Here is a 12,587-nt window from a genome sequence, read left to right on the forward strand (position 1 = left end):
GCTATTTTATTGGGCCCAGCAAGATCTTACCTGAACTACTTGTAAATTGTGGGTAATTTAAGTTCAAGTAAGAGATACTGAAGGGTAGATTAGGGCAGGAGAAGCTGTCTTGTAAGAAGAAACTAAATATCTTGGCTTGTTTAGCCTGGCAGAAAGAAAGCCAAAAGGAGAATTTCATTATTCTACATAAACACCACAGGGAAAACACTAACAAAAGGGAAAATCTATTTATGCTAAAACATGACGTTAAGAATAAATATATGCAGACCAGCCATGAATATGTGTAGCCTGGAAATTAGAATGTTTCTAGCCATCAGAGGCAGTGGGGGTTTGAACAGCGTTCTAGTGGGAACAGCAGGGGCAAAAGTCTTCACAGTTTGAAGCTGGTGCCTTATACTTTTTAGGGCTCATTATAAACACTATTACTAACTGCAGCTGGGTTCTGGCCATGTAACCCATGGGGGCACTTCCATTTCTAGGTGGAAATGATTGCTTACAGCCTTGGAGCTTGCCAGGTATGGAGAGATTCCCACCCAGATCCTAGCCCCTAAAAAGGATGCAATTGTATGCAACCGAAAAATATCCTCTCCCAATTGTTAGAGAAGCCCAAAGATTTTCAGATCTGCCTGCCTCCAGAGGGAGTCTACCAGGCCCTAGTGATCAGAGTTTCACAGAGGTTTTTACAATAAATAGTCCTCAGCAAAATCTGAATGGACAACAACCTGCCTCATCCTCCATCCCTCCACTCACCTTGCTCCTCACTCACATCAAATCCAGTTTCCGGATGCAGAAAAGCACCTTCCCAGTGTACCTTTAATGGGAAAAAAACGCCCAAATATTCCACATGTTTAAAAGCCAGGCAATAGCCCTTTCTCAAGCAGGGATGATCTGTACAGTCAGTTTTGTAAACAGAAGAAAAAACATGGTCTTCATCCTGTCACTTATATTTGGAAGGCAATGTTAGGAAAGGCAGACAATTTACCTCACCTTGTACCTCCCTGCCTCTTCTTATCCCTTCACTAAGTACCAGGACCTCTAGTCGAGTCGCTTGAAACCAGACACAGAAATGCACAAGAGATTATAGTGTGGACAGAAGTCTCAAACAGATTCAGCCTTGGCTTTATACCATCTGTTAAATCAGGCAGAGTCTGAGTGCAGGAAGTCTGCAAGGATCAGATCCTGCACAGGAAACAAAAAGATCTGTGGTCAAACACATGCACCCAAGGGGAAAGGTCTAAAGATTGAAATATGCCTGTGGAGTAACCATTCATGACCAGCAAGCACATTAAACAAGGCACAAGCACGCTGCAGGTCATTGTGCAGTAGAATGGAAATAGGGGAATCTTTCTAATGAGACTTAAAGGAACAAGGGCATTTCCAACAGAGAAGAACAAACATCTTTGAAATAAAGGCATCTATATAATCACTAGTGGGTGATCCGAGTCATGTCTTGTTGGGGTTTCAGCCTCAGATTTTGCAGAATACAAGTGTTTCAAGTGGGATGATTAAGTTGCTAAACTAAACTTACTTAACAGATCTTTCAGTCTTTGTGGGTCTGCTACAATTCTCTCTGGAGCAGATTTTAAAGTCTCATTAACTTCGGTAGATGAAGAAGGTGAAGTAAATGATGACATATGATGACGTAAAAGTTATTTTATTACTTGCAAATGCCTACATCTTAGCTTTACTCTTCCACAGAGCCAACATCTAGTGGAGAAATAAACAGGCTGAAGGGTTAGTCCTGCAGCTTTGAGCAATGAAACAAACCCCTTCTTTTCCATGCATGTGTTCCATGTTCAACTAATGGACCAGGACTCCAGATTAACATGATGAACCTTGGCCCCAAAGCATGAAAATCAAACTAGAAAGAGATGTACTGACCAACCAACAGGAAATAATCCTGGGTGGGATTATAAACAGTAGCCTTAGCACAAACGTTAACCACTGGCTTTTTGCCAATCCTGTGCCAAGAGACAGTTTTAAGGAGGTATTTAAAAAGTGTAATGAAGTAGATTTATGGCTGTTTAATGAAACTCTTCCCCAGTACACTGCACAGCCTGGGAGCAGGCAGGAAACAGTTGTTTGAGGAACTCATAAGAGGACAGTGGAAGCCAGAACCAGCAGAAGCCGAAATCGGCCTCAAACTTGAATGAAAAATGACAGGAAGGGGAAGCAAGGATGTGAAATATCTTCAAGGTAAAGGCAAACAGCTCACAGATGCAAAAGATGAGTCATTTGAAAGACATGAAAAGGGCATCAATCAAAATATTCTAAATATAGTAACGAGTTTATGGGTCAGAATGTCAAACCAGAATGTGATGTTGTCGAAGCTGACTGGGAAAAGGTGAGTGCCTGGCTAGAATAGCATCATCTTCCAGCCAGCCATCAAAAATGAAGAAGAAACAAATCTAGATATTAATGTGGGCAGGCAAAGTCAGGCTGAGAGCAGAAAAGTGAGCCCAATCAGAGAAAAGGTGCAGGAAAAAAAAAAAAAGGAAAAAAAATCTAAGGAGATGAGGGATAACACATTCAAAGCCCACAAAAGAGGGGAGGAGAGAGGAGAATTCTCTGCAGAAGCAATGGGAAGTTGAACGGCCAGGAGAGAGGTGGGAGAATGGCTGATTGCATTGAACACTAATGATGTAAATCTGGAACACGGCAGACTACAGTGGTTCTGGCTTTGTCTAAGAAAAGGTTGGTAAAAGCTGGGACAAGAGCAGTTTTGGTGGAATGTCAAAAGGTGAAGTCAAACTCAGAGAGGGCCTGTACTAGAATGGGGAGGAACTCCAGGTTTACAGACAGTGGATTCAGTGAGCTTGGAGCTGAAGGGACGAACGACGGTAGCAGAAGCAAGCAGGATCGTTGTAATTCCTTTTCTTTATGTAAGTGAGGCTACAGCATCTTTATACAGGGGGGAATAGTCAGGGGAAAAGGAATAGAGGGGTCAGAAGACTGGATAATGTGGGGTCACCAAAATAAGTTGAGGGTTAGAAGACAGACAGAAATTAAAACTCTTTTGTCCCTGAAACATGGAAGGAAGTTGGAGAGGTAAGATGAAAGCCATGTTTTGGCTTTCTTTCTCTCAAAAAGGAATTGGCAAGATCCTCTGTGGAAAGAGAAGTCAAGACAGGAAAAGAGGAGGGTGGAGTGAACACTACATAATTATAATGGGCTGCCAAGTGGCTGTTTTCCTCATTATTCTCTGCAATACTTCCTTATAATTTCAATTCATGTTGGGCTGTGCATTGCACATTCACACTCTCCTACAGTGGTCTGTGTCCTGAAGAACTTACAAATAGAGTATTTTAAAAACACAGAGCCCTCACTGAAGTCAGTCTGCTGCTGAAATCAAGTGATCCGCACCATTGTCCAGCTGTAATTAAACTGGAGGCACATTATTTGCTCAAACACTACTGTTTAATTTATCTGTTTGCTCCAGAAGGTGTTTTCCATTTTCCCATCATTCTCCTGAGAATAGACAATGCCTAACCAATTTCCAGGAAGCAGTCTTTTTTTTATTATTATTTTTTAAAGTGAAAGGCAGATGCTGAGAAGAACAAATTAGTTAAAGAGTAAAGGTTTCCACAATACCTCTGAGAGGCATTTCAGCCTGGTGCCTTGGGACTGTTAAAACCTCTCTCTAAACAAAGGCTGCTCTGAGTGTAAATCTCATTAACATACAACAGTCCTGCTTGACCTGACTTTGCTCTTCGGTGAAGTGATTGAAATGTAGACAAGCTCCAGCAGTATAATGAATTTACATCAGTCTGACAGGCCAGAATCTGAACCGCTGAAATGGTTTTGGAAAGGAAATTTCACACTACCATACCATCAGGCTGTATTGACTGAAAGCACGCTGAGTCAACTGTTTGGTTTTCAAAAGCTTTAAGAATCCAGACAGAAGTTTGAGCACATGTCCATTTATGAGAAAGGGCTGTGGATGTTAGGAGAGGGCCCTGATCAGGACTTCATTGAAGCAGACGTTCTTTTATGAGACTTTTAGCTGTGCTTCAGACAAACGTCCTAACCCTGGAGCAGATCTAGCAATTACTTTTTTTCCCAGGGTGGATTTCATCATTCCATTTTTTGCTAACATGGTTTTGACAAATAACAAGCCTTCACAAGGTTTGCTAGGAGCTCTAAAATACCCTTTCCAACTGCCACTTGAGCCTTCACAGAACCCCAGAGCTGGTGGTAGACATCTGAAATAAATGCCCTCTCCTCACAGTATAGAAATTCCTATATATTTGGGCACCATTGAAGAGTCTTCCTGGATGAAACTACTGAAAAGGGGACAGGGAGCCTCATCTATCATATTTGCAATCCTGTCTTGCACAACCTATCCAGCAGAAGGGGAAGTTCCTGCCATTTTTTACCACCACTATGTAAACCCTGCCTGAACCCAACAGGTTCTCTCACAACCAACATCCTAATGACCCTTCTGCACAATGGGACAGACAGACAGACAGACAGGGCTCTTCTGCTGGAAGGGGGAATGAGGCAAGCTGTGCAGATGGCACCATATAAAAATTGTTAGGGAGGTATGGTGCTTATTTAGGGGGTTAGCATCAAAGGAAATACAGGCCCCAGAAAAAGACAGTCTTTTCCCCCTTCTCCCATTTATTTGAAACCAAACAATGATCCGTTGGGATTAACTGTTGTGGCTGGTTACACAGAGCAGGAGAGATGAGACAGTTACACTTCTCAGCAGTTATCAGCTATGCTGCTAAGACTCAAAGACCAAAGTCAGAGAGGGTGGGAGTCAACGCGCCAACCCTCCCATGCCTTATCTCCACTCTGCAGGTCAAGCTGGAACCAAAAACCAGCCGCACACGGTGATGTGATGAAAACATGCTGAAACAGAGATTGTCCTGGGGAGACAGTCTGTGATCACTACAGATTTGGCATTGCTATTTCTCTAGCAAGCTCCTTTAAAAAGAATGAACAAAATCTCGTTTTGAGGATGCTTTGCATATCTCAGTGCTGGGCAATCACATTCTATTAACAGCTCTGAATCACAGCCTTGCTCTCAGAGGCAAGCACATGACCACTGATGGGTCTAACTCTCAAAAAACCCCAAGGCAAGCAAACTCTACCTCCCTGACACCTAGGAGGAAGGACAAAGCTTTCCCAGGAGTCTCAAAGATGATCTGGTCTACTTAATTTTTTTATCATCTTAAGAGTCTTTTTAGGAGAGTCAAGTAGTTTGTTACAATGAGTTAGTACCCACAGCTTTGGAACCAGGGAGAATACCTGGACATGGAAAATCACATGAGATGTTTCTACTCCCTGAGTACAGATAGCTTTGAAATTAGGACTCCTGTGCGAATATAACTTGATGTTATTTGCTAGAGGGAAAAAAAAGGGCCATTTCTGTCGATATTCCTGTCTGTGCAGCTTTCTGCTCGAACTCTCCAAGTTAAAGTGAATGCAATAGAAACCAGCTCTCATTTTCTACGTGCTTCTTTGATACCCATTCCCAGGCTGGCAAATACCACAGTGTGTACAGTGTATCCTCCCTCCAACATCCCAGCAGTTTTGGGAAGTGCTTTTATTTCTATGAACTGGTTTTACCTAGAGGTATAGGAATAATCCATTCGCTTCGGTGACAGACAGCACCTAAAAACCACTGGAGGTCTGGGTTTGAGAAATGGAGAGCATCTTCACATTGGTGACAGCCTCTGAGGTTGAATCCACATGGTCTCCTGAGCCTCAAGTGAAAGGGATCTTGCTGCAAGTTGCCACGCTAACAAGAGAAATACTGACTTGTTTTCAGATGCAGCCCCACAAGCATGGCACTAATAAGCTCTGCCAGGGAACTCTGTAGTCCTCAGTGTCCTTTTGCCATTCTTTTCCAGTGTGAACTGCATTTTGAGTTTTAAACTTGTGCTGATCATACAGGAAGACCCCAACAGAGCGAGAAGCTGAACTTGCAACTCCCATGGACTCCTAGCTATCTTCTAGACAGCCCTCCCCCTTGACAGGAACTTCAAAATGTATGATATGAGGGTTGGTGAATATTCATCTGTGGCAGCTGTGCTAACTTGCATTCTGTTTGCAGGGAAAGCTGTATCCACCCTCTTCACAGGGCTGACACAAGGGACAGGCTCGCATGCCAAGGCTCACTTACGCCCTCACGGTTTAGGGGAAAACCCAAAGCTTCAGTGGAATCTAAATAACAGGTAAGCCGTGTGCTGGCTCTCTGCACTCAGAATGTAAGATTTGTTTTGGTCATGCTGGTGAATGGAAGCCACGTTTTACTAGTCTTAGGTTTTACAGGATCCAATAAATATGCAAATTTCCCAAACAATTAACTACACATGCCATGATGGAGTGGCATCCAAGTACATTTTCTAATTAAAAAATCTCCCCTTGTCTCTGGCAGTCTTCTAACCAGTGGGCTGGGCAGGCTCCTAACAGCACCGATGCACAAAGTAAACACACATGAAATGGTAGGAATGGGTGTTGTGGACTGGCTGAGGGATTTTGTTATGTGGGTACCAGTTCTGTACTTCATGCTGGGCTTACTAAGGGTACTTCCTCCCTCTACCTTCTGATTAAATGTAGACTCACATATTCAATAGTTTCCAAAGGGCAGTAACACCTGCTTGTAAAAAGCCACTGTCGCCTTTGATCCAAGGACACATTTGTGCTGATTGAATTGTCAAAAAAATATTTTAAGATCATGCCTGTTAGAATTGTATTATGGGAACATTTATCTTTGATTTACAGGGTTAATAAATTATTAATAGGTGTTGCAGGCATAAGTAGCCCACATTACAGATGGCTACAAGCAACCCATTAACCTGTTGGACTTTAACATATGACTGAATACTGCTCCTCAAGGGAAAGGGTATTTCTCATGGCAGGTGCAGCTGGAGGAGGAGAAAGACAACTCCTGGCTACTAACCCCCAGATTCTCTGGATCTTTCCATGGCCCTGCGCCATTATTCAAACTGCAGTGCCTCTACTTACTCATATTCAAACTGGAGGTGACTGGCTTGCCTCACAGGTGGCTAGCAGAGATTGCCCTTTGTTCTGTATTTTGAGATGTGATATATCCTTGCAAAGGACAATTAACCTGAAGATATTTTTTGCTTGTCCACAATATTTTTTTCAATTCCCATTAGTTTACACAGAGAAATTCTCTCTCAGAAATCCTTCTTTCTTAGCCCTCCACTTGACAGAAAGTGCTTTACATGATCATAGTCAATAGTAAATCACAGCCACAAAATATCTTCAATCAAAAGGGCTACTGAAGCAGTAGCCTGAATTTAGCTGTATGAGCATCTTTTCCCCCGCTTTTGATACTCACTTCTGGCATGATTTCGATCTTCTCATAGCGCCGCTTGTACGGAAGAGTCAGCACCTCTGCTCTGCGGTAGGACATTGGTGGAGGCTGGCAGTCTATCATCAGATCTGTGCGATGAGACTGGGTGGGAGGTGGCTGAGTGTACTGCTCCGGGCAAACTACATGGAGAGGCTGGAAAAGAAAAGTGTGGTGACTTACAGAAATGTCTGGTTGATTCTGTGCACTGCCCTACAACAGTAATCATTGCCATAAGGAGGTTTGCACATTGTCGTTAGTAAGCTTATTTATTTGTATAAAAACAACATCCAAAAGATGCGATCCAGAAGATCCAGTCAGTATTGGAACAAACTACTCAAGGAGCAGGCAGCCTTTGCTTTGTATACAAAACTGTCCACAGTAACAAGGCCTAAATTTGTGTCTTTAATCACCACTTCAATATCAGCAGTCATGTTAGCTGCCATAAGGAGAGACCAAAGAAGAATATTCTTCCAAATCCTTGTCATCTAAATTGGAAGCAAATGACAGTAGCGGTGGACACCATCACAAAATGGTATGGAGTGAGTCAGATGTATCAATGTGCAAGGCTGCAAAAACATTAGCACAATAAGCAACTCTGAGTTTTCATGACCTGTCAGAAATATATTAACAAAGCATAAACAGGCTGGTTGCCACAAGGATCACTGCAGGATTTAAGGAAGCCAAAGGACAAGACAGCGTTTCTGCAAACTGTTTTGGAAACAGTGCTATACTTCAGTAGTAAGATGGAAGAAGCAGCTTGTCAGAAAAACAGGCAATGGCAATTGCTATCAGTTGTGTGGTGACAAGCCGGATGACAGAACAATGAGACAAAATGATCCAGACATTGTTAACCGGTTTGGAAGAATACGTATTTTTGTGTTCAACAAGTTGAAGATGGATCAAAGGGAAAAGCTCAGCCAGGAAAAAAATTTATTATAATTATGTCGTGAGTCAGAAAGCAAATTTCAGTAGAAACAAACTGGATGGACAAGGAGAGGCCACTAAAGCCAAAAAGAGTCAAAGGGGGAAAGCAGAGACTACATGAACACTCTGGCTTTCTTCCTAGACACAAGAAGGACTGTACACACCATTTGCTCTGCGGTTTAAGCTTTTAAGGATCTTCCAGCCACTCTGTGCAGAGATTGGCAGTCATTTCATACTCATTTTGGAGCAGGATGATAAAGGGGAGCTCAATGCTGTGTGCTCTCTCATGGAAAAAAGGATCTGGGTGTTGTCTTGATTTCGCTGTTGTTTAATACAACAGTTGTACACAATCGACCTATTTATTTCAGGCATGTGAAGGAACAGAAGAAAAGGCAACAGAAATTCATTACCTGGACTTCTTTGAGTAATTTAGACACCTGAATAAAATTCAGTCTTGTGTCAATGGGACAGTAAACACATTTCATCGCCAAAGGTTGATAAGGAGCCAGGGCATCCAGATAAGAGAAATCTGGTTCTGAAAAGAGAAATGTTGAAAACACTGAATGCCTATTAAGAACAAAGATGGCCCAATTCCTCTCCCATTCCACATTCTAGTCTAGACAAGCTGTTGTTCAGCAATGTTAATTCTGTTACAGATTTCTCTTCCCTTCTTCCTTCTCCCACCCGTTATTTTCAGTTTATTTGATGAAAATTATGCCCACAATTAGTCTTATCTTAATCAAGCAACAGAGCAATACTATTTCATTTGAACACATTATTGCATGATTTTTATAACAAATTTAATCAAGACAAAAACATCATCTCTTATTTTTAATCAGACCCTGTACATGAAGGCAAGATGTATAAATTTTTAGTATCATAAGGTAACCCAAATGTCAGCTTGTTTTTCACTATGACAAAAATGTAGCATAAAGATCATATCTTGATAAACCTGTAGCAATGTTCTCTGCTGCAAACACATTACATCCCAACTCCTCTTTTTCCTTACAGTGTGTGTATATATATATATTTTTAAATCTAAGTGCAGCAGAGCAGTTCTAGTTCAGGCCAGTATGAACTGAAGGTTGCTCGTGGTAGGGGCTATCCAGGAGAGACGGGCTGTGACAACTTTATTAGTTGGTATTTTTAGTAGAACTAGCAAGTCTCAACTTCCCTTTCTACTCTTATTACTGACTTTTAAAAATCAGATTAGAGGTTTGTCAGGGAAACGTCATGCACTGAATGGGCTCTTACTCACACAGACAGTAATACAACATTGAGAATACTACAGAAAAATACCTTTTTTTTGGTGAATGAAAAACACAGGTCTCATAGGTAACATAGTGTAGGATACATGTAGCCACTTGATTCTGGGGGCCACCAACTAATGGTGTGGAAAAGCTTATGCCATGTCTATCTACCTGATAACTGTGGGATAGATCGCATAAAGGGAATGCTAGAAAAAGAAAAATTGGTATTAGTTTGGTAAGTACAGAATGAGAAAAAGGGAATGCATGAAAGACTTATCTGCTAGACTATTCTGAACCACAGGGCCTCAAAGGACAACCTGTGGAGTGAAGTGCAGCTGTGAACCGCCAAGCCTTGCTAGAAAATGGTATGAGGTATTTCTCTGGTATCTGCTCAAGCTGTGTAAAAGGATGAACTTAAAGGAAACTTAAGTACAGAGACTTCAGTGTAGATGTAGACAGCCATCTTCTATGTTCTTACATCACCCTGAGGAGAGCACAGGCTGGATTTCTCATGTAGGCAGTGTTGTGGTTTAACCCCAGCTGGTAACTAAGCTCCACGCAGCTGCCAAGGCTGCCAAGGGGATGTGGAGGAGAATGGGAAAAAACCCCTCATGGGTTGAGATACAGACAGTCTAACAGGATAACAAAGGAAGATGATGATGATGATTGCAGGAATGCAATTGCTCACCACATGCAGAAAAAAAACCCAATGCCCAGGCTGTTTCTGAGCAGCGATTCCACCTCCTGGCTCACTTCCCCGGTTACATACACAGCATGACGTTCTATGGTATGGAATATCCCTTTGGCCAGTCTGGGTCAGCTGTCCTGGCTCTGCTCTCCCAGCTTCCTGTGCACCTGGCAGGGTGTGAGAAGCTGAAAAGTCCTTCACTTATGTGTAAGCCCTACAACCACCCAGCAACAACTAAAACCATCAATGTGTTATCATTATTCTCATCCTAAATCCAAAACATAGCACTATACCAGCTACTAGAAATAAAATTAACTCTATCCCAGCTGGAACCAGGACAGACGGCAAGAAAAAATGTCCTTAAAACTTTACCACGGGAAGTTCAGCACCCAGCATGGCATCCGATGTGTAGTTATTGGGCCTCATTCTACTGATAAGGACAAGTTAATTGCTAGTCTAAAAATCTGCTGCTGGCTTAGTACCAGTGATCCTGATGCGGTTCTATTTACCCTGTGAGAACAGAATAGAGCATCAGCCAACGATACATACGTTTGGAACTGTCAAGGGGATCATTTTCCCAAGTTTAAAGCAATTGTCAGAATAACTTCCCAGGAACATCAAGGTGAGAAATATTAACAAAAAATGATAGTTGTACAAGAACATCTTACTAGATGCCCAAAAAGCCATGAATCCACAAACATAAAATAAAAAAACTATACTGTGCAAAAAGCCATGCAAATTAAAAGCAGATGTGTTAGTGGCAATGAAACAAAGCCTAAGATATCAATGCAAAAAATAGGAGTTAATGGCAGTAAGTTTAATAGCAATGAATAGAAGTTTAAAAATAACAATAGTGAGAAGGTAGCTGGATGAAGAATGATCAGTGGTCAATTAGAATTAAATCAGAAGACATTTTAAAACTCCTTGGGGAAAACCAGAAAACTTAAGTCAGGCATAGGCTCTCTGCTAGAGATGGATGATGAAATTGCAAACAGTAAGTTAAAAAAGTTATCAGAAGAGAGCTTTTCCATCCCATCTGGTGTTGTGGATGACACACAGATTTGCCTGCTTGTATCTGAGAATGCCATGAGGCAGCACCTATTCAGACAACTATTTTTGAATAGGCTCAGATAATCTACAGATGCAGATTTTTTTTTCCCAAGAACCCAAAACGGCATCCAGTCTATGGTCTCTCTGAAGAATAAGAACATCAGTAGCCTTGGAAAAGTGAGAAATTCTAATGAAGAAATTCTAACACAGGACTTTGAAGATTTTGCACATGTGAAAAACATAACTTGAGCTAGTCTCGTAGTGAACTCACGTGACATAAAGGAGTAGCTGTTCTGAAACTACCAAAAAAATGGAAGTCACCTGTCTGATGGAAGGGAGTGCCTGTCAAGGACACATATTGACTTTTTCTGACAGAATTGCAGGTATTTAGCTTTTCCCCCAAGATGTCTGATTTACTACTGTGTGACACTGAGTTATAAAATCTTCCACTGTAGAGCACTAATGTAGCATGCATGAGCTGTTTTTAAGATCTCCTAGGGAGTTAGTTTTTAAAGCATTGTTGTTATCGGAGAGAGAGCAAGAAGTAGACTTTTTTCTACCACGTTTTCTTCTACAATTTCTTTGTGGCTTAGTGGTATTCAATATTTTTAATCAATAATCTATTCAATACTGTTTCAGCGGTAACATTTGTAGATGACACAAGCAAGCAGAGCAGCACTACAGCTCACTCACAGCTGGTGTCCTGTCTATTGGCTGCGGCTGCTGTTTTAGTCTATATTGTCTTGTAGTTGTTTTTTACGTTACAAATTGGAAAGGTGGAGACCACCTAGGTCCTGTGGACTGAACAAGCAGTGTCATCATTAAGAATACTGCATGGCCTGTAGTTTAAAGGTCCTAATTACTAGAAACTAGGAGTCTTTCACAGGAAAAGCTAGAACATCATCTGCTATCACATACCGTTTCAATGGACCAAATTTCTTTCATAACTCCAAGAGATTTTATCTTAAAACAAGAGAAGCTAGGTAATTAAATAATAAAACCCCTGGGCATCAGTGGAGGTGCTTTAGAAGTCCACTGGAGTTACTAAGAACAGAAGAATTTAATCTGCTAGGCATTTCTGTAGACAAAGATGTCTGCTCCAGCTGAGACAGTCATAAGGAACTTGGAACATCCTGCCGAGTGGATGTGCCGACAGACAGTCTCCAAAAGCCATGGATAGACAAATTTAGGAAACAAATCACCACAAGCGCCTGGAATCATTGTGCACTCCAAGGTCACCACAACCAAAGCAGATCTCAACTGGAGTTTCATTTTAAGTATAAACTGGGAATGAATATCAAAGATCATGACCTAATGTATCCACAGGTTGTTACGACCGCCACTC

General features: G+C 41.6%; 1 protein-coding gene across 2 annotated transcripts in view; it reads right to left on the minus strand.

Moving 5' to 3' along the window:
• INTS9 (integrator complex subunit 9) overlaps window positions 1-12,587 on the minus strand; it is a 70,283-nt gene that overhangs the window by 8,133 nt on the left and 49,563 nt on the right. For both annotated transcript variants that reach the window (XM_054822267.1, XM_054822268.1), the window contains 2 exons: window positions 8,665-8,789; window positions 7,316-7,483 (listed from right to left, as the gene is read on the minus strand). In XM_054822267.1, coding sequence (XP_054678242.1) covers window positions 7,316-7,483; window positions 8,665-8,789 — 293 coding nt within the window. The remainder of the gene's footprint in view (window positions 1-7,315; window positions 7,484-8,664; window positions 8,790-12,587) is intronic.

This window comes from Grus americana, chromosome 3 (assembly GCF_028858705.1).
Source record: "Grus americana isolate bGruAme1 chromosome 3, bGruAme1.mat, whole genome shotgun sequence".
Taxonomy (NCBI): Eukaryota; Metazoa; Chordata; class Aves; order Gruiformes; family Gruidae; genus Grus; species Grus americana.